Source organism: Oncorhynchus kisutch, linkage group LG27, assembly GCF_002021735.2.
Source record: "Oncorhynchus kisutch isolate 150728-3 linkage group LG27, Okis_V2, whole genome shotgun sequence".
NCBI classification, from domain to species: Eukaryota; Metazoa; Chordata; class Actinopteri; order Salmoniformes; family Salmonidae; genus Oncorhynchus; species Oncorhynchus kisutch.
In genome coordinates, this window is record NC_034200.2 from 33,645,085 (window position 1) to 33,668,998 (window position 23,914).

The 23,914-nt window shown below is 43.2% G+C and overlaps 1 protein-coding gene across 1 annotated transcript; it reads left to right on the forward strand.

The window, feature by feature from the left end:
• Positions 1 to 16,437: 16,437 nt before the first annotated feature.
• LOC109872304 (calcium-activated potassium channel subunit beta-2-like) lies at positions 16,438 to 23,255 on the forward strand. Its single transcript, XM_020463494.2, has 5 exons — positions 16,438 to 16,638; positions 18,716 to 18,844; positions 19,061 to 19,231; positions 19,622 to 19,817; positions 22,071 to 23,255. Exons 1-5 carry the CDS (start codon positions 16,628 to 16,630, stop codon positions 22,353 to 22,355), a joined length of 792 nt encoding a protein of 263 aa, XP_020319083.1. The 5' UTR covers positions 16,438 to 16,627; the 3' UTR covers positions 22,356 to 23,255.
• The last annotated feature ends 659 nt before the right edge of the window (positions 23,256 to 23,914 follow it).

The following is a 23,914-nucleotide window of genomic DNA, read 5'->3' on the forward strand; positions in this document are numbered from 1 at the left end:
TAGGATCATTCCATGATTCCTCAGTACATTTCAGATCAAATGCTGCAGATATATCAAAGATAGGATGACATGACCATAGCACAAGCTTCTCCTGCCATCATTGAAAAAATAGCCTGAATAGTGTACTGATTTTGTGCTAACCTACCTCTGTTTCACTCAGACTGGTCCCTAGTGAAGATTCTGCTTCATCGCTCCAGGCTTCCCTGTGGCAGATGATGACACATCATGAAATTATGAATGTTGCCAGCAGAAGAACCCATAAAACAAAACAAGCAGAACAAGTAGCCTAAATACAGTACATACAGTACATATATTACATACAGTACAGACAGTACATACAGTACAGACAGTACATATATTACATACAGTACATAGTATACAGTACATATATTACATACAGTACATAGTATACAGTACATATATTACATACAGTACATAGTATACAGTACATATATTACATACAGTACATAGTATACAGTACATATATTACATACAGTACATATATTACATACAGTACATATATTACATACAGTACATAGTATACAGTACATATATTACATACAGTACATAGTATACAGTACATATATTACATACAGTACATAGTATACAGTACATATATTACATACAGTACATATATTACATACAGTACATAGTACATACAGTACAGACAGTACATAGTACAGACAGTACAGACAGTACATATATTACATACAGTACATAGTATACAGTACATATATTACATACAGTACATAGTATACAGTACATATATTACATACAGTACATAGTATACAGTACATATATTACATACAGTACATATATTACATACAGTACATAGTACATACAGTACAGACAGTACATAGTACATACAGTACAGACAGTACATATATTACATACAGTACATAGTATACAGTACATATATTACATACAGTACATAGTATACAGTACATATATTACATACAGTACATAGTACATACAGTACAGACAGTACATAGTACATACAGTACAGACAGTACATATATTACATACAGTACATAGTATACAGTACATATATTACATACAGTACATAGTATACAGTACATATATTACATACAGTACATAGTATACAGTACATATATTACATACAGTACATAGTATACAGTACATATATTACATACAGTACATATATTACATACAGTACATATATTACATACAGTACATATATTACATACAGTACATAGTACATACAGTACATATATTACATACAGTACATAGTATACAGTACATATATTACATACAGTACATAGTATACAGTACATATATTACATACAGTACATAGTATACAGTACATATATTACATACAGTACATATATTACATACAGTACATAGTACATACAGTACAGACAGTACATAGTACAGACAGTACAGACAGTACATAGTACATACAGTACAGACAGTACATACAGTACAGACAGTACATAGTACATACAGTACAGACAGGACATAGTACATACAGTACAGACAGTACATACAGTACAGACAGTACATAGTACATACAGTACAGACAGTACATAGTACAGACAGTACATACAGTACATATAGTACATACAGTACATACAGTACATATATTACATACAGTACATATATTACATACAGTACAGACAATACATAGTACAGACAGTACAGACAGTACATTGTACATACAGTACAGACAGTACATACAGTATAGACAGTGCAGACAGTACATATATTACATAGAGTACAGACAGTACATACAGTACATATATTACATACAGTACAGACAGTACATAGTACAGACAGTACAGACAGTACATTGTACATACAGTACAGACAGTACAGACAGTACATAGTACATACAGTACATACAGTACAGACAGTACAGACAGTACATAGTACAGACAGTACATAGTACAGACAGTACAGACAGTACAGACAGTACAGACAGTACAGACAGTGCAGACAGTACATAGTACAGACAGTACAGACAGTACATAGTACAGACAGTACAGACAGTACATAGTACAGTCAGTACAGACAGTACAGACAGTACAGACAGTACATAGTACAGACAGTACAGACAGTACATAGTACAGTCAGTACAGACAGTACATACAGTACAGACAGTACATACAGTACAGACAGTACAGCACATCCTTCATTCCATGTTTTTCTTTTTTTTCCCACCACTATGGAGTACCATCTCAGCAGTCTCTCTCTCTCTCTCTCTCTCTCTCTCTCTCTCTCTCTCTCTCTCATATACAATCACACAATGCCAATTAAAGTAGATGGAAACGTGATACATGTTGTGTTTCATGCAGTTTGGAATGGACAGAATGTTACACTGCGCCCATAAATAATTAGTTCATTCACTATTCACCACCTGCTCATCACAGGGCCTTTCAGTTTCTCAATTTATAGCTAATTTTGCTGTGAAAAATGAAGCACAAAATAATCCTGGTAGCTAACAGCACAGAGTCACAGACAGGGCCGGTGTAAAGCAATAATCAACGCTCGAGTTTATGGTGTCCTTTATAATTACACCTGAATATCATTTGTTGTTGTTGTTGTTTAGCTGGTAACGTTATTGTTGGTTTGAATGTAATTTGAATGTGGTCAGATGATGATCAACTGAAAGTGTACATTGGATGATTGATGCTGAGGCTCTATAGTGCTGCTGCTGGTGTTACCTAGTGTCCTACAGTTTGTTGTATCCCACTGATGTTTTTCCCCTAGCTGCTGCTCTGCGCTTCCTTTTGATCCTACAACACACTTATCTCAGTAGTCATCTGGCTCAGTGTCAGCATCCCAGCAGAACGTCCGTTAGACCTCCCAGTCTAACATCTCTTAATGTGCCACACACAGATGCCCCAGTCTGCACGCACACAGCAAAGATAAACACACAATCTGAGAGTTGTTTTTTAGAGCAGTATTTTTCACTTAGTAGAGAACTGTACATCTCTACATCATATTTTCTCACTTGCTCCCCTCCCTCTCTCCCTCCTCCCCTTGGTGAAAAAACAGACATGTGCTCCATCACATTGACAGCCTATCTAATCAAATTCAGAGTGAATTATCCCTGTCCCATTGCAAGGTTTTTAGATATGCATTACTCAGCAAAACCTAACTGTACATATCATCAACTCCAATTCTCTCCCCCACGAACATAATCCATAATCCGCTGATCCATGAACATGAATATGAATACACGAGTGCTTAAATCACAGATGTTAAACATTGTTTGGGTTAGCTAAGTAACTCATTTTGTTATGGGCTCCTGAGTGGCGCAGTGGTCTAAGGCACTGCATCTCAGTGCTAGAAGCGTCACTACAAACCCTGGTTCAATTCCAGGCTGTATCACAACTGGCCATGATTTGGAGTCCCATAGGGTGGTGCACAACACTATTGTTGTCTGGGGTAGGCCGTCATTGTAAATAAGAATTTGTTCAATGACTTGCCTAGTTGAATTTTAAAATATATACTTACGCTGACTATCATCTGAGGGTACAATATGTTATATATTACAAAATATATTGTCTACTATATATTTAAGCAATAAGGCCGAGGAGGTGTGGTATATGGCCAATATATCATGGCTAAGGGCTGTTCTTAACCACGGACAGTCCCTGGGCACAGCCCTTAGCCGTGGTATAATGGCCATATACCACAAACCTTCGAAGTGACTTATTGCTATTATGAACTGGTTACCAAGGTAAAAATACATGTTTTGTCATACCCGTGGTATTACAGTTTGATATACCACAGCTGTCAGCCAATCAGCATTCAGGCCACAAACCACCCATTTTATAATACAAAATATATTGTCTACATTTTACAATGAAAGGTGTTGTTTGTGTGGGAGCTGGGAGGAATCAAAGCATATGTCTGGGATATGAAATTATGAGGGGTTTGAATAGGAATAAAAACACTTCCTGCTCACTTGTTGGGTGTGTGTGTGTGTGTGAGGGGGTTGATATTGCAGGACTATTAGATAAGGTGGTTGCCAGGGATATGAGCACAGCGGTTAAACTTGGTTAAATATGCAGCGGACCTGTTGGCATTGTGTAACTGCTTGGATACAGCCACGCCAATGAAAGCTTTCGCCAGCTCCCTTGGCAACAGTAGTATTGCATACATTCTCTTTTAGTTTCTCTTTGAGTGTGTGTATGGGCTGGGCGGGGGCTGGAGAGGGAGGGAAACAGGACAGACTAGAGACAGACTACTGCATGGACCACTTCCAGTTAGAGACAGACTACTGCATGGCCCTACTTCCAGTTAGAGACAGACTACTGGCCCCACTTCCTGCTAGAGACAGACCACTGCATTGGCTCCAGTGCCTGCTAGACAGACCACTGTCTTGGCTCCAGTTCCAGCTAGAGACAGACTACTGGCCCCACTTCCCGTTAGAGACAGACTACTGCATGGCCCCACTTCCAGCTAGAGACAGACTACTGCATGGCCCCACTTCCAGTTAGAGACAGACTACTGCATGCCAGGGATATGAGCACAGCGGTTAAACTTGGTTAAATATGCAGTGGACCTGTTGGCATTGTGTAACTGCTTGGATACAGCCACGCAGTAGTATTGCATACATTCTCTTTTAGTTTCTCTTTGAGTGTGTGTATGGGCTGGGCGGGGGCTGGAGAGGGAGGGAAAACAGGACAGACTAGAGACAGACTACTGCATGGACCACTTCCAGTTAGAGACAGACTACTGCATGGCCCTACTTCCAGTTAGAGACAGACTACTGGCCCCACTTCCTGCTAGAGACAGACCACTGCCTTGGCTCCAATTCCAGCTAGAGACAGACTACTGGCCCCACTTCCCGTTAGAGACAGAATACTGCATGGCCCCACTTCCAGTTAGAGACAGACTACTGCATGGCCCCACTTCCAGTTAGAGACAGACTACTGCATGGCCCCAGTTCCAACTAGAGACAGACTACTGGCCCCAGTTCCAAGTAGAGACAGACTACTGCATGGCCCCACTTCCAGTTAGAGACATACTACTGCATGGCCCCACTTCCAGCTAGAGACAGACTACTGCATGGCCCCACTTCCAGTTAGAGACAGACTACTGCATGGCCCCACTTCCAGTTAGAGACAGACTACTGCATGGCCCCACTTCCAGTTAGAGACAGACTACTGCATGGCCCCACTTCCAGTTAGAGACAGACTACTGCATGGCCCCACTTCCAGTTAGAGACAGACTACTGCATGGCCCCACTTCCAGTTAGAGACAGACTACTGGCCCCAGTTCCAGTTAGAGACAGACTACTGGCCCCAGTTCCAGTTAGAGACAGACTACTGCATGGCCCCACTTCCAGCTAGAGACAGACCACTGCATGGCCCCAGTTCCAGCTAGAGACAGAACACTGCATTGGCTCCAGTGCCTGCTAGAGACAGACCACTGCATTGGATCCAGTTCCAGCTAGAGACAGACTACTGCATTGGCTCCAGTGCCTGCTAGAGACAGACCACTGCATTGGCTCCAGTGCCTGCTAGAGACAGACCACTGCAGTGGCTCCAGTGCTTGCTAGAGACAGACCACTGCAGTGGCTCCAGTGCCTGCTAGAGACAGACCACTGCAGTGGCTCCAGTGCCTGCTAGAGACAGACTACTGCAGTGGCTTCAGTTCCAACTAGAGACAGACCACTGCAGTGGCTCCAGTGCCTGCTAGAGACAGACCACTGCAGTGGCTCCAGTGCCTGCTAGAGACAGACTACTGCAGTGGCTCCAGTGCCTGCTAGAGACAGACTACTGCAGTGGCTCCAGTGCCTGCTAGAGACAGACTACTGCAGTGGCTCCAGTGCCTGCTAGAGACAGACTACTGCAGTGGCTCCAGTGCCTGCTAGAGACAGATCACTGCATTGGCTCCATTGCCTGCGTAGACCTAGTTATTTTTAACCCAACCAGGATGAAACAAAGGGGAATAATCAGCTTTCATCTTCCATTACTCTGTTGTTGTTTCACCTCCAAATCTGACTCGTGAAGAAAGCATCCGGTTCGCCTGCAATCCTTCTTCCTCTGTGGTGATTATGTTTCGGCCTGGTCACCTATACACCACAAATGCCCTTTCTTCTTTTTTTCTTTCTTCCTGGGCTATATTGGGCCAGCGTTCCCCCTGTTTCCTTGCTATGTGATGGGAATGGGGATGGTTCTTTTCGGGCCTCAGAGCGGAGGTCAGGATAAAAAAAGACATTGTTTTCCAATGGGTAGGCCCAACAAGACAGGTTCATACAGCTTTTTACAGCTCTCGAGGGAGGTTGTAATCTCCTATCACAGGGTAGACATTACACTGCTATCAGAGGGAGCTAAGTAGCTCATTAGGCAGGGGCTGACTGTCCCTTGGGAGGAGAGCTTGGAGTTTAAGATGGGCATATCATCAGAGGCTGGTAGTGAATAATAGTTATGGATGGAAGACCGGTAATGAGCCAATCAAAATCCACGATGGCTGCAAGGGGTTTGCAGGGGAATCCCTTAAGCATATCTAGTGTATCTTATGGAGAACCAAGGAGAAGCCACTGAGGATTCCTTAGAATGTCTTACTATAATGTGACTCTGGATAAATAGAAAAGTGATCAATCATTGCTCTAATAAAAAATACTACAGAGTATAATAACCCATATGCACAATATATGATATATACACAATATAAGACACTTGTCACTCATGTACAGAATGTTATATATACTGAATTTTCACAACCAACATTCACATACATTAATGAAACAATAGATTTGCCTATGCATTTATTTAATTTGAAATGTTATCTCAAAGTTGTACAATAAACATATTTCAGTTGATATCACAGGATAATAACAGTAAATCCACTTGTGTGGGAAGCTGCTTTGCATTTTTCTGATTCTGTGGCAGCAGAGACACCTGGTGGCAAAACAGGAACATTATTTCCTGTTTGACAGCTGCAGACACACTACAAAAAACATTGCTATACATTGAGTCACTACAGTGAATTGTGCCTTGAAGCCTTAACCGACTCATTTTAAGCATGGAGGTATTGAACTTGTCACTCAAGTTACCCATACAGGTATGACTAGCACGCAGTTGACTGGGGTTTGAGTATGAGTTTAAGGTAGCAGGGTTATGTCACTCAAGTTACCCACACAGGTATGACTAGCACGCAGTTGACTGGGGTTTGAGTATGAGTTTAAGGTAGCAGGGTTATGTCACTCAAGTTACCCACACAGGTATGACTAGCACGCAGTTGACCGGGGTTTGAGTATGAGTTTAAGGTAGCAGGGTTATGTCACTGAGAGTCCACACTGTGTTGGACAGGGACACCGTTGACAGTTCAATCCAGGCATAAGTGACATAAGGGGTCGCTTAGGGGCCCCAGGCTCGCTTAGGGGCCACAGACTCAGTCGGGGTCTCAACTTACTATTGCAAGGTGCAACTTTGAAATTTGGTTGTGCATCAGCAATTTTTCTCTTGTTATGTCAGACACGGACTGTAACTCAAGCCCTGACGTCCAGGGGGCCCTCATTGATTTTGTTAGTTACTCTCACTCAGATATCATGGCATAAGTCATGATATCCTACCAAATCTCACTTAGGGCCCCCAAAAGACAAGTAGCCGGCCCGGGTTAAATTCCTTCTGATGGTCCTGAATTATCTCCTCTGGTCCTAGATTATTATATCAGTATTCCAGCAACATTTCACAGTAAATGCTTTGTGACACTGAATGACACAGACACAATAAATTATAAATGTGACAACGTTCAGACAACAAAAATATTGTGTCAACCATTTACTTTTACATATCTAATTTGACACTACGTAAAGATACTAACCAAGTCAGCTACTTGACCTGTCAAACAACCATCATGGGAGCATGAGCAGGTCCCGCAGCCAGCTCTGTTCCAACATGCACCCCATCCGGTATCACAACAAGCAGTGATACGGCCAGATTAACAATTCAAATCAAATCAAATTTATTTATATAGCCCTTCGTACATCAGCTGATATCTCAAAGTTCTGTACAGAAACACAGCCTAAAACCCCAAACAGCAAGCAATGCAGGTGTAGAAGCACGGTGGCTAGGAAAAACTCCCCAGAAAGGCCAAAACCCAGGAAGAAACATAGAGAGGAACCAGGCTATGTGGGGTGGCCAGTCCTCTTCTGGCTGTGCCGGGTGGAGATTATAACAGAACATGCCAAGATGTTCAAATGCCACTACAGACAGCCATGCCCTCCTCAGCACTACAGACAGCCATGCCCTCCCCAGCACTACAGACAGCCATGCCCTCCCCAGCACTACAGAGAGCCATGCCCTCCCCAGCACTACAGACAGCCATGCCCTCCCCAGCACTACAGACAGCCATGCCCTCCCCAGCGCTACAGAAAGCCATGCCCTCCCCAGCACTACAGACAGCCATGCCCTCCCCAGCACTACAGACAGCCATGCCCTCCCCAGCACTACAGACTGCCATGCCCTCCCCAGCACTACAGACAGCCATGCCCTCCCCAGCACTACAGACAGCCATGCCCTCCCCAGCACTACAGACAGCCATGCCCTCCCCAGCACTACAGACAGCCATGCCCTCCCCAGCACTACAGACAGCCATGCCCTCCCCAGCATTACAGACAGCCATGCCCTCCCCAGCATTACAGACAGCCATGCCCTCCCCAGCACTACAGACAGCCATGCCCTCCCCAGCACTACAGACAGCCATGCCCTCCTCAGCACTTTTTTGTATTTAAAAAAAAATTATACACCTTTATTTAACCAGGTAGGCTAGTTGAGAACAAGTTCTCATTTGCAACTGCGACCTGGCCAAGATAAAGCATAGCAAATTCAACACATACAACAACACAGAGTTACACACGGAATAAACAAAACTTAGTCAATAATACAGTAGAACAAAAGAAAACAAAAAGTCTATATACAGTGAGTGCAAATGAGGTAAGATAAGGGAGTTAAGGCAATAAATAGGTCATGGTGACAAAGTAATTACAATATAGCAATTTAAACACTGGAATGGTAGATGTGCCAAAGATGGATGTGCAAGTAGAGATACTGGGGTGCAAAAGGAGCAAAATAAATAAATACAGTATGGGGATGAGGTAGATAGATGGGCTGTTTACAGATGGGCTATGAACAGGTGCAGTGATCTGTGAGCTGCTCTGACAGCTGGTTCTTAAAGCTAGTGAGGGAGATATGAGTCTCCAGCTTCAGAGATTTTTGCAGTTCGTTCCAGTCATTGGCAGCAGAGAACTGGAAGGAAAGATGACCAAAGGAGGAATTGGCTTTGGGAGTGACCAGTGAGATATATCTGCTGGAGTGCGTGGTACGAGTGGGTGCTGCTATGGTGACCAGTGAGTTGAGATGAGGCGGGGCTTTACCTAGCAGAGACTTGTAGATAACCTGTAGCCAGTGGGTTTGGCGATGAGTATGAAGCGAGGGCCAACCTATGAGAGCGTACAGGTCGCAATGGTGGGTAGTGTATAGGGCTTTGGTGACAAAATGGCACTGTGATAGACTGCATTCAGTTTGTTGAGTAGAGTGTGGGAGGCTATTTTATAGATGACATCACCAAAGTCGAGGATCGGTAGGATAGTCAGTTTTACGAGGGTATGTTTGGCAGCATGAGTGAAGGATGCTTGGTTGCGATATAGGAAGCCAATTCTAGATTTAATTTTGGATTGGAGATGCTTAATGTGAGTCTGGAAGGAGAGTTTATGGTCTAACCAGACACCTAGGTATTTGTAGTTGTCCACGTATTTTAAGTCAGAGCCGTCCAGAGTAGTGATGCTGGACGGGCGAGCAGGTGCAGGCAGGGAACGCTTATTTTCCACCATAATTTGCAAATAAATTCATTAAAATCCTACAATATGATTTTCTGGATCTAATTTTGTCTGTCATATGTGAAGTGTACCTATGATGAAAATTACAGGCCTCTGTCATCTTTTTAAGTGGGAGAACTTGCACAATTGATGGCTGACTAAATACTTTTTTGCCCCACTGTATTTAGTTATAAAGAGACCTCTCAATACTCATTCTCATGATAGCATATTGGTAATAACCAGCAGACAAATATGAAACCTAAGCAGGTTTGGGCTTGGTTAGAACCTTGGATGGGAAACTAAATACATTGCAGTATATAGATAAACTCCTCAGTAGGAGGTGCTGCATAGCCTATTGATTTTAACATTGAAGATCGGACTTTGTTTCAAAGGTACAAATTCAACATATTGTATACAAGATTAGTCTACGTTGAAAATTGGTTACCATGATGACATAATTCTGTGGTTGAAATTTCACCCTCAAAACAACAGTTTACTAGCTTGAAGACTTTTCCCAATCCGATGTATTTTCCACATAGATCCCATGTCACAATACGTTGACAAATTACGTTGAAACAACGTTGATTCAACCAGTTTGTGCCCAATGTGTAGTTTATTCTGCTTCATGCTGGGAGCATTAAAATTGAGCATGTGTCTATAAGTGGAGCATGTGTCTTTCAGTAGTATGTCTTTCAGTAGAGTATGTCTTTCAGTAGTATGTCTTTCAGTGGAGCATGTGTCTTTCAGTAGTATGTCTTTCAGTAGAGTATGTCTTTCAGTAGTATGTCTTTCAGTGGAGCATGTGTCTTTCAGTAGTATGTCTTTCAGTGGAGCATGTGTCTTTCAGTGGAGCATGTGTCTTTCAGTGGAGCATGTGTCTTTCAGTGGAGCATGTGTCTTTCAGTAGTATGTCTTTCAGTTGAGTATGTCTTTCAGTAGTATGTCTTTCAGTGGAGCATGTGTCTATCAGTAGTATGTCTTTCAGTAGAGTATGTCTTTCAGTGGAGCATGTGTCTTTCAGTAGTATGTCTTTCAGCGGAGCATGTGTTTTTTCAGTGGAGCATGTGTCTTTCAGTGGAGCACGTGCCTTTCAGTGGAGCATGTGTCTTTCAGTGGAGCATGTGTCTTTCAGTGGAGCATGTGTCTTTCAGTGGAGCATGTGTCTTTCAGCGGAGCATGTGTCTTTCAGTGGAGCATGTGTCTTTCTAAAGACTAAATACGGGGACACCTGGCCACAGAGCAATAACCACTCGAAGGACAAGGCAGAAGATACATCCTGCGACATTGTATAAGAAGCAGATGTTGTCATCCCCAAGCAGTCAGAGGCAGATTATTAGTATGGGCCAGCTTTGAAATGCATTGTGGCCTGTGGTGAGTGTAAAAATGCCCGACCTTATGGTGGACTTAGCACGCACTAAACTGTGGACTATCAAAGACAATTTCCCAGAGGGGTTGTAACCAAAGAAATAAACCCTATAACCAACATCATTATCACTCACTTTCCTTTGCTTATGATTAATATGTCTTGTCCAGTCAAACTCATGCGTAATGTCAACCCAAACTCATATGTCATGTCAACCCAAACTCTTATGTCATGTCAACTCAAACTCATATGTCTTGTCCAGTCAAACTCATGTGCAATGTCAACTCAAACTCATATGTCATGTCAACCCAAACTCTTATGTCATGTCAACTCAAACTCATATGTCTTGTCCAGTCAAACTCATATTTAATGTCAACTCAAACTCATGTAATGTCAACTCAAACTCATGTGTAATGTCAACTCAAACACATTGGTTGCTGATGTAACGGATGTGAAATAGCTAGCTTAGTTAGCGGTGGTGCGCACTAAATAGCATTTCAATCGGTGACGTCACTTGCTCTGAGACCTTGAAGTAGTAGTTCCCCTTGCTCTGCAAGGGCCGTGCCTTTTGTGGAGCGATGGGTAATGATGCTTCGTGGGTGACTGTTGTTGATGTGTGCAGAGGGTCCCTGGTTCGCGCCCAGGTATGGGCGAGGGGACGGTCTACAGTTATACTGTTATACTGATTTAAGTGATTTTCAAGCATACTTTGAACATCACATTTAACAAGCAAAAAGTACAAGTTGGAAAGTTGACATTGATAACACTTTCTAATGATTTGACATGAACTAAAGCATCAACACATCAACAGAGACTGAAAATGACACATTCAACAAATTCAGAGGTGTGGTGATTATACTGTAATACAAAACTAAACGTTGGGAAAGCATTTGAGAGTAGTAAATAACCTAAGTAAAGTAGCATGGAGTTTGTCACACAAGGTCAGCGGCATTAGGAGGACATGCGTCATTAGAGAGATAATGGGAATACAGAGAGGTACAGTAACCGTTACATTATTCAATAACATGGAGGACGTATGGGCTTATTCTTAATTACTCTCTCAAAATGGTGGTGACTGTAAAACGTACGCAACCATCTATAACCAATACGTTCTTCTCCATGTTTATGTGTAGGGGGCTTTATGATGGTGTGATGGCAGAATTTGGGGTGAGCTGTTGTAACTTCTCAAGGGGATATGTTCTGTGTTGGACTGTGATGTCATGCCTTTCATAGACTCCTGATATGTCTGCACCCTAACACAAGGCCATTGTGTTCCCGGAACTTTTGCTTGTATAAAGAACTGTTGTGTAAACAATATGATTGTATCGTCACCTCCCACAATATAAGAGACATGGAACCATTTACTCTTTGAGTTCTTCCCTGTGAAACCAGAGGTACATCTCCACTGCAGCTGCTTGTACTAAAGATTTTTCTATTATATAATGGATCTAAGTCTCTGATTTAATCTTTGGATCTAATTTTCCACAACAATGGTTAGTTGAATACTGTCTCCCATTTTCTCCAGTAAGTCCTGAAATTAATATATATAGATTACGGAGACGTAATTTATAGATTGGCAGGTAAGGGTGCTCTCGAGGGGCTAGATGTTCCTTACCATTCGGCCATCAGATTTGTCACCAATGTTCCTTATTGGACACATAACTGCACTCTATACTCCTCTGTAAACTCCTCTGTAAACTGGTCATCTCTGTATACCCGTTGCAAGACCCACTGTTTGATGCTTATTTATAAAACCCTCTTTTCTGAGATACCTACTGCAGCCCTCATCCTCCACATACAACATCCGTTCTGCCAGTCCCATTCTGTTAAAGGGCCCCAAAGCACACACATCCCTGGGTCGTTCCTCTTTTCAGTTCGCTGCAGCTAGCGACTGGAATGAGCTGCAACAAACACTCAAATGAGCTGCAACAAACACTCAAACGGGACAGTTTTATCTCCATCTCTTCATTCAAATACTCAGTCATGGACATTCTTACTGACAGTTGTGGTTGGTTCGCGTGATGTAATATTGTCTCTACCTTCATGCCTTTGTGCTGTTATCTGTGCCCCATAATGTTTGTACCATGATTTTAGCTGCTACCATGTTGTGTTGCTACCATGCTGTGTTGTTATGTGTTGCTGCTATGTTGTTGTCTTAGGTCTCTCTTTATGTAGTGTTGTGGTGTCTCTCTTGTCGTGACCTGTGTTTGTCCTATATTTTTAACTGACTTGCTTAGTTAAATAAAGGTTGAAAAATAAAACATAAAATATACATTCAAGGATTTTTCTTTATTTTTAATATTTTCCACATTGTAGAATAGTGAAAAAATCTAAACTATGAAATAACACATATGGAATCATGTAGTAACCAAAAAAGTGGTAAACAAATGTAATTCCTCAAAGTAGCCACCCTTTGCCTTGATTGCAGCTTTGCACACTCTTAGCATTCTCTCAACCAGCTTCATGAGGTTGTCACCTGGAATGCATTTCAATTAACAAGTGTGCCTTGTTTAAAGTTAATTTGTGGAATTTCTTTCCTTTCTTTCCGATCATAGATACAATTTGGCTACATAGGCCTACAAACATTTACAATGAATAGCAAAATCACAATAATCACTAGAATGGTTTCAGATCAAAGTCCACGTTGAGACCGAAGGGAGCAAGAGTCCTTAAATTAAAGATCCAGGCAGCCTCTCGTTTTAACAATAAATTGTCGAGGTCACCCCCTCTCCTAGGGAGGGTGACATGTTCAATGCCGATATAATGTAGGGACGAAATCGAGTGGTTTGCTTCCAACAAGTGGGCCGCAACTGGTAAGTCGAGTTTTTGCACCGAATGGTGCTACGATGCTAACATCTGCAAACAATGTGTATGTGACCAATAAAATTTGATTTGATTTGACTTGTCCCGAAGCTACTCCTGCGTTGTCTTGGATGTCTGCTTAGGGTCATTATCCTGTTGGAAGGTGGCCTTTCACCCCAGTCAGCGGTCCTGAACGCTCTGGAGTAGGTTTTCATCAAGGATATCTCTGTAGTTTGCTCCGTTCATCTCCCTCGATCCTGACTAGTATCCCAGTCCCTGCCACTGAAAAACATCCCCACAGCATGTTGCTGCCACCACCATGCATCACAGTAGGGATGGTGCCAAGTTTACTCCAGACGTGACACCTAGCATTCAGGCCAAAGAGTTCAATCTTGGTTTCATCAGACCAGAGAATCTTGTTTCTCATGGTCTGAGAGTCGTTCGGTGCCTTTTGGCAAACTTCATGTGGGCTGTCATGTGCCTTTTACTGAGGAGTGGCTTCCATAAAGGTCTGATTGGTGGAGTACTGTAGAGATGGTTGTCCTTTTGGAAGGTTATCCCATCTTCACAGATGAATTCTGGACCTCCCTGACCAAGGCCCTTCTCCACCGATTGCTCAGTTTGGGCGGATGGCCAGCTCTAGGAAGTCTCTTGGTGATTCCAAACTTCTTCCATTTAAGAATGATAGAAGCCACTGTGTTCTTGGACCTTCAATGATGCAGAAATGTTTTGGTACCCTTCCCCAGATTTGTACCTCGACACAATCCTGTCTCTGAGCTTTACGGACAATTCTTTTGGACCTCACATGGCTTGGTTTTTGCTCTGACATGCACTTACAAATGTGGGACCTCATATAGACAGGAGTGCCTTTCCCAATCATGTCCAATCAATTGAATTTACCACAGGTGGACTCCAATCAAGTTGTAGAAACTCAAGGATGATCAATGGAAACAGGATGCACCTGAGCTCAATTTCGAGTCTCATAGCAAAGGTTCTGAATACTTATGTCAATAACTTATTTCTGTTTTTTATCTTTAAGAAATGTGCAAAAAGTGTCTAAAAACATGTTTTCACTTTGTCATTATGGGGTATTGTGTGTAGATTGCTGATATTTTTATTTATTTAATCAATTTTAGAATAAAGCTGTAATGTAACAAAATGTGGAAAAAGTCAAGGGGTGTGAATACTTTCCAAAGGCACTGTATATAAAATAGGAAAATGCATTTTCACTGCTTAAATGAACTGGCTGTTTCCATGACACAATCTGTAGAGTACCTGTGTGACAATACAGAGGCGGATGCAAGATGCAAGCAACGATGGTTTAATGAATACAGTTTACAGCAGCAACAGGACAGACAGACTGTACTCAGACGGAATCCGACCCAGGGACTAAGGCGCATCTTCCGATGATAGCGTGCTGAGAAATCCAGGGGAGTGTGTCCGGATGGGTAGGAGGGAGCACAGCAGATAATCCACACAAGGGCGGTGAGAGATGAGCACGGACACACGACACAAACTCAGAGAAGTAACAACGATCTGACAACAAGAAACACTGGTTACAGAACATATAAAGGGAAGATAAGTGATTCCAGCTGGCACAGACAATCAGGCCGAGATTGGGAACCACGCCCGAGAGAGAGAGAGAGAGAGAGAGAGAGAGAGAGAGAGAGAGAGAGAGAGAGAGAGAGAGAGAGAGAGAGAGAGAGAGAGAGAGAGAGAGAGAGAGAGAGAGAGAGAGAGAGAGAGAGAGAGAGAGAGAGAGAGAGAGAGAGAGAGAGAGAGAGAGAGAGAGAGAGAGAGAGAGAGAGAGAGAGAGAGAGAGAGAGAGAGAGAGAGAGAGAGAGAGAGAGAGAGAGAGAGAGAGAGAGAGAGAGAGAGAGAGAGAGAGAGAGAGCTCGAAAAATCAAGCTCCTTGGGTGCTGCCATAGAGTTACATTAGAAATGCCCATTCAAGAAGGCTCACGGTCATTGGCAACAGACAAACCGACGTCAAATCACATATCTACCGTAGTTTTGATTGGACTCATGTCAACATCATACTTTCAAAATCTTAGCTAGCAAGTTAGACAAGCAGTCATCATCATGAATCAAGTCGACAATCTACATAACACATGTTTTTATTTTTTGCCCCACCAGGATTTACATGCTAAAATCCCCAGTGCTAAAGAACATGGGCCTGGCTGCTGCCCAATTGAATATGCATGCGACTTTTAATGGGAGAAAGCTGTGTGCTATTGGGTGGAATGTTCAGTGACCATGATTCAGTGTGATGTTAAATGAGAGGACACAATGAGTTCGTGTTGACAGGGGTTGCATTCATATGGTTCATGCTCCAGGAGCTACGTCTTTCATGACAAGTTCATCGACATTAACACCTTTTATCCATGTTCATCGATCCTCCTGTCTCACCTTATTAACGTTTCTTTGTGTTGCAAAATGAGATGTTTGTTTAGCTGGTGGCGCTGCACCTGAATGTCAACTATATTAAAGGAACACTTCTGTCCTATTCAAGTCATTTGTTCTTCTTCCTGGTTATGGTGGATCACGACTACGTACTTGTTGATGTCGTAGGATAAATACTTAGTCGTTACTTTTGAATTGTATAAACCAAATAATATTTTGTCAACACCTTGGCTTTCACACGTAGTGAATTTGACAGCAAAGTCATGCAACACAGGTAGGCTTTCTTTTGCTCTATCTCTATCTTTGAGATTTCACACATGGTGAATTTGACGTCAAATTATGGAACACAGGTAGGCTTTCTGTCTTTGAGTTGCACAACTATCTTGAAACAACAGTAGAGCATCTTTTAACATGTTTCTCTGTGATGGTAAAGCTATGTTTCAAACAATAGTGTTCTAGTTCAGTGTTGTTTCCACGACACGAAAGTGGGCAAGAGTGGTCATAATCGGGTTGACTGAAGATTTACGGTGAAGAAATACAATGAATTACCATCATTAATCTAAATTAATGTTATAGTTGACAATCTGTCATTGAGTATGATTCATGCCATTTCATTCCTTGATATATAATCTATGAAATCGCTATTGAGCAAAATGTATAACTACTGTTGATCTGTCTATCTGTACTATCTAGTAGTCGAAAACCGTATGTAGTAATGGCACAATATAATGGATAGTTAACAGCATATATAACAGGGTAGTTAACAGTATACTTAACAGGGTAGTTAACAGGGTAGTTAACAGGGTATTTAACAGCATATATAACAGGGTAGTTAACAGGGTAGTTAACAGTATACTTAACAGGGTAGTTAACAGGGTAGTTAACAGTATACTTAACAGGGTAGTTAACAGTATACTTAACAGGGTAGTTAACAGTATACTTAACAGGGTAGTTAACAGGGTAGTTAACAGCATATATAACAGGGTAGTTAACAGTATACTTAACAGGGTAGTTAACAGGGTAGTTAACAGTATACTTAACAGGGTAGTTAACAGGGTAGTTAACAGTATACTTAACAGGGTAGTTAGCAGGGTACTTAACAGGGTAGTTAACAGCATATTTAACAGCATATATAACAGGGTAGTTGACAGGGTAGTTAACAGGGTAGTTAACAGTATACTTAACAGGGTAGTTAACAGGGTAGTTAACAGCATATATAACAGGGTAGTTAACAGGGTAGTTAACAGCATATTTAACAGGGTAGTTAGCAGGGTAGTTAACCGCATATATAACAGGGTAGTTAGCAGGGTAGTTAACAGGGTAGTTAACAGGGTAGTTAACAGCATATATAACAGGGTAGTTAGCAGGGTAGTTAGCAGGGTAGTTAACAGGGTAGTTAGCAGGGTAGTTAACAGGGTAGTTAACAGCATATATAACAGGGTAGTTAACAGGGTAGTTAACAGGGTAGTTAGCAGGGTAGTTAACAGGGTAGTTAACAGGGTAGTTAACAGCATATATAACAGGGTAGTTAACAGGGTAGTTAACAGGGTAGTTAACAGGGTAGTTAACAGGGTAGTTAACAGCATATATAACAGGGTAGTTAACAGGGTAGTTAACAGGGTAGTTAGCAGGGTAGTTAACTGGGTAGTTAGCAGGGTAGTTAACAGGGTAGTTAACAGGGTAGTTAACAGGGTAGTTAGCAGGGTAGTTAACAGGGTAGTTAACAGGGTAGTTAACAGGGTAGTTAACATCATATATAACAGGGTAGTTAACAGGGTAGTTAACAGGGTAGTTAGCGGGGTAGTTAACAGGGTAGTTAGCAGGGTAGTTAACAGGGTAGTTAACAGGGTAGTTAGCAGGGTAGTTAACAGCATATTTAACAGGGTAGTTAACAGGGTAGTTTCCCAAATTCGATCCTCAAATGTATTTTTAACACTACACAGCTGATTCAAATGATCAAAGCTTAAATATTAGTTGATTATTTGAAGCCATGTAGTGCTAGGGGGAAAAGAAAAGAAAAACATGCCCCCCTTGGGGTCGCGAGGACCGAGTTTAGGAAACCCTGCAGTAGTATATCTCATTGCCAACTGTCCAGCAAGTTGAACTGTTGGCAAGTGTCTGAGAACAAACAGGTATGTTGAATAGAGCAGTGATTCCCAACCAGGGGTACTTGGCCTATCCACAGGGGGTACTTGAGAAGACTCATAAAACCATTGGCCTACTGGTAAAATGCACATGACGGGGTACTTCAGGGGTACTCCGGTAAGAGCAAAATTCAGTTGCTGGTACAGTAACCAAAAAAGGTTGGGAACCACTGGTCTAGAGTGATAACAGACTGTTATTTTGTGCAGGTCATTCCATCAGTCTTTCCGCACCACTTCTTCTGTGAGAAGAGGAGGTCGTGAGACATCTGGAAAGAGGCTCTTTGTGACAGGTGCCAAAAGTACGGGATGGGCAGCATCAGGAGGAGGAGCGACAAGGTACACTGTCACTCTTAAAAACACTATATTTTAGTCATTCATTTTAATATATTCTTTCTGACATGCAGTGGGGGTTCCTCCAAGAAGGAAACAGATAATGATTCTCCTAATTTAAATTTAGAAAAATGTCAACTGATTCAACAAACTAAAAAAATCCTCTTTGTAAAATGAATTGAAATGGACTTGACCCCAACACTGGCCTGACCACTACCTCAGGTCCATCTACCAGAAATTCCGAGATGTTGACCTGCTGGACAAGAAGAAGACGATGACAGCTATGAAGGCTGGGGAGGACCGGGCTATTCTCCTAGGCCTGGGCATGGTCATTGCGTCGGCCATGATGTACTTTGTCCTGGGCATCACTGTACTGCGCTCCTATGCAGACAGGTACTGGACTATCAATCTGACAGTGGATTGTTTTGTGTGGATTTTGTACTTTTGGGTGGACTCTGCTTTCGTTCATTCTGAAAGACTGTAATTCAATCAATCTGCCTTTGTAGTGTTGATGCGGTATGTTTGTTTGTCAGTCTTTTCTTTGTGCAAGTCACTGCACAGCATGCCACAGTATTATGGAGGGTTATCAGCGCCAATTCTAAAATGCAATGCTTAAATGCTAAATTGAAATGTGAAAATGACGCATCTACCTCTCTACCTGGTATTGTTACACCCCAACATCTTTCTGCAATTTGATTTGAATACAGAGAAAAATCTATATTTACATGCCACTGTGTAAATCCTACAATAGCCTTGAACTATTACCTTTATCTCTCCATATAGTGTGTGGACAGAGGGGAGTGTCTGTATCGTGCTCAACTCCACCATCACGGCAGACATGAACTGCTCTTACAGTTGTGGCTCGGACTGCTGGAGAGGCTCCAAGTACCCCTGTCTGCAGGTCTACGTCAGTGTCAACACCACGGGCAGGGTCAGCCGCTTATCCCACAATGAGGAGAGCTGGGACGCCAACTTTGAGGTGAACGGAGGGTCAGAACGGAGGTTGTGAAAGACTGGATAGCGTATGTTGACACAGGGCTTGTGATATTCTGACCACACCATATGTACACATACATGTTATTCACTCATTTCATCTAAACTGCTTGCGTGCGTCAGCGAGCGTCTGAAAAGTGAGTGGAGGACATCATGGACATGGGAGGAAGTTATGGCAGGGGATAAGACCCTGCCATGGAAGTAGGCAGAGGCAGCGAAGGAGGAGCAACGACGACTCCGAAATTCAGTACCACGACGGAAGCCCGAGAGGCAGCCCCCAAATTTCCCCCGATGTGCGTGTCATCAACCCGGTGCCACCTGTACCGGTCCCACACATCAGGCCTCCAGTGCGCCTCCACAGTCCAGTACGTCCTGTGCCTCTTCCCTGCACTCGCCCTGAGGTGCATGTCATCAGCCCGGTACCACCAGTGCCGGCCCCACGCATTAGGCCTCCAGTGCTCCTCCACAGTCCAGAGCTTCTGGCGACAGTTCCCAGTCCAGAGCTTCCGGCGACAGTTTTCAGTCCAGAGCTTCCGGCGACGTATCACAGTCCAGAACCCCCAACGATGGTCCACAGTCCGGAACCTCCTGAGACGGTCTACAGTCCGGAACCTCCAGAGACGGTCTACAGTCCGGAACCTCCTGAGACGGTCCACAGTCCGGAACCTCCTGAGATGGTCCACAGTCCGGAACCTCCTTAGATGGCCTACAGTCCAGAACCTCCTGAGACGGTCTACAGTCCGGAACCTCCTGAGACGGTCTACAGTCCGGAACCTCCTGAGACGGTCTACAGTCCGGAACCTCCTGAGACGGTCCACAGTCCGGAACCTCCTTAGACGGCCTACAGTCCAGAACCTTCTTAGACGGCCTACAGTCCAGAACCTCCTGAGAAGGCCTACAGTCCGGAACCTCCTGAGACGGTCTACAGTCCGGAACCTCCTGAGATGGTCCACAGTCCGGAACCTCCTTAGACGGCCTACAGTCCAGAACCTCCTGAGACGGTCTACAGTCCGGAACCTCCTGAGACGGTCTACAGTCCGGAACCTCCAGCGATGGTCGGCGGTCCAGAGCCTCCAGTGACGGTCAGCGGTCCAGAGCCTCCAGCGACGGTCGGCAATCCAGAGCCTCCAGCGACGGTCTGCAGTTCAGAGCCTTCAGCAGGGGTTCTCAGTCCAGAGCCTCCTGTGATGATCTACGGTCCGGTTCCCCCGGCGACGATATATGGTCCGGTGCCTCCAGCGACGACACACGGTCCCCACCGGAGCCGCCCCCCCCGACGGTAGATGCCCACCCGGACCCTCTCCCATTGAGTCAGGTTTTGCGGTCGGAGTCCGCACCTTTGGGGGGAGGGATACTGTCACGCTCTGACCATAGAGAGCTGTTTATTCTCTGCTGGTTGGGGCGTGATAGTGACTAGGGTGGGTCATCTAGGTGATTAATGGTTTATGTTGGCCTGGTATGGTTCCCAATCAGAGACAGCTGTTTATCGTTGTCTCTGATTGGGGATCATATTTAGGAACTCTACGCACGCTGCGCCTTGGTCTACTCCTTTCAACGAGTGTGACAACAGCCGGCTGTTGAAAGATGAACCAAGGTCCACACTCCAGTCCAGTTGCCATATAAAGTTGCCATATAAAGTCCACAGAAGAAGAAGAATACCGATGGAGGAGAGATTACAATAAATAACTAGGTTTCCCTGAATTAATTGTCGGAGAAGAGAACACAAGATTTTGAGTGATTCAAAATGGGTAAAAATTCTACAAAGATACAGAAAAAAAGGACCTTGTGCATTTCAGGTTAAATAACCGCCCAGTGTTTATATCCCATGACAAATTAGCTAGCAACAGCAAGCTAGCTAGCTAAATGGCCCTGAATGTTTCATGTGTTTTGACCTGTTCCCAAATTAATATAGTTGGTTCAGAGTTCATTTTGATATTTCAACCTGCGTGTTCCGATTTCATCTGGTGGGGATGGACAAAATCAAACGCGGACGCACGCACATGCCCTGTCTAGCCAGCATAGCCTGCTTCTTCCTGTTCAGGTGGTCTGGGAAACTCCTAGCCCTATGCATGACTCATGATGCGCTATGTACCTGTTTCTCTCAACAGGAACAAATGTTTATACAAATAAATATTTATGTTGACTATCAAAGGATGCTTACTAAGCCTGTAGGTTAGGTATGCATGCTGAAAGCCCTCGAACTAACATCAATGTTACCCACCCACTTTTCTATTTCCAGTGTTTCTATGTGCCAAAGTGCCAGAAGGACACCAATGCCATGCACCACATTATCGTGAACATCTCAGAGCGCCTGAAGCCGCACCACCAGGTCCTGTGCTACTACGACCCCAGCGACCAGCAGGAGAGTGTCCTCCTGACCCGGCAGTACGGCCACAGTCCCGTCTTCCACTCGCTCTTCTGGCCCTCCTGTATGCTCACGGGGGGCACCGCCATCATCTTCATGGTCAAACTCACCCAGTACCTCTCCATTATGTGCGAGCAGGTTATCAAGATCGAAAGGTGAAGCTTGCTGGCGTGGCAGCTGAGAGCGTCAAACATGGCCGCCAGTCCGGACAGATGATGACATGAAAGGGATTGTTTCAACCGAATGACCCTGTGACCTCTTGTAATGTCGCTCTCTCAGCGCTGAGAGATTTGGAACAGGTGGCTGGACTGGCTTCTGTTCTGAAACTGACATCTTGGAAAGCAGATAAATGAAAGTTCGACCCCTGTTGCCTGGAAAGCAACTTGCATGCATGTTTTCTTACTGAATATGTAAGCTTTTTATATAAATTAACAGGCTATTTGAAAATTATTAAATTATTCACCAACGCTGAACATGGGACTTTCACAGAAAGTTGGGTACAATCCTAAGTGTTGAGTATTGGTGAGAACTTTATCTAACACAGATGACAATGCCAAGCTACATTTGTGCTGACGGAGTGAGACAGAGAGTTCATTCTCCTGAATTGTCCAATGTATTTGCTGAAGATAACTGTTCAACGTCCTACTGTGTCAAAGTTAGAACCCTGTTTCAGTTCCTGTATGTTCACAATGAAGAGGGTTAAAGACCATTGTGGATATACTCGAACTAGGTAGAATATGCAGAATCTAATGGGGAAAATGCTGAATGATACCATCAACATATTTTAGGGGTCAGCTATAGCTTATATTATTTATAGTAGATACCATTTTATTGTTCAGTCTGTCATACAGAACTTGTGTGCTATGCAGCAACAGCAAAAATCAGTGTATTGTGTTGCTCTGATGACAATCCCAGGAAAGCTGCAAATTCCGTTCTGTTTATTTTTAATACATTTTGCTCTGTATGCAATAAATTGACCTCTCATAACATATACATGCACTTATGCCTTCCCATGGTGAGGCATATCAAAATGAAATAAATCCTTTAATGGTGAATCAAGTAATTGTTTATTTTTATTTTTTATTATTATTATTATGTTTTCTTCTTGGGCCTCTATAACTATATCTATTGTTTTTATTTTTGTTGTTGTTGTGTGATTTGGATTGATCCCCTCTACCACACGGAACCCCACTAATCTACTGATGGAGCGCAGGAGGTGGCTAACAACAGACCTCCATCCTATGCTAGCTTGCTACCGATGCCCTGGCTAGCTGTCTAAATCACCAACCAACCTCTCCACTCACCGGACCCTTTTGATCACTCGACTAAGCATGCCTCTCCTTAATGTCAATATGTCTTGTCCATTTCTGTTCTGGTTAGTGTTTATTGGCTTATTTCACTGTAGAGCCTCTAGTCCTGCTCACTATACCTTATCCAACCTATTAGTTCCACCACCCACACATGCAATGACATCTCCTGGTTTCAACGATGTTTCTAGAGACAATATCTCTCTCTTCATCACTCAATACCTAGGTTTACCTCCACTGTATTCACATCCTACCATACATTTGTCTGTACATTATACCTTGATGCTATTTTATCGCCCCCAGAAACCTCCTTTTACTCTATGTTCCAGACGTTCTAGACGACCAATTCTCATAGCTTTTAGCCGTACCCTTATTCTACTCCTCCTATGTTCCTCTGGCGATGTAGAGGTG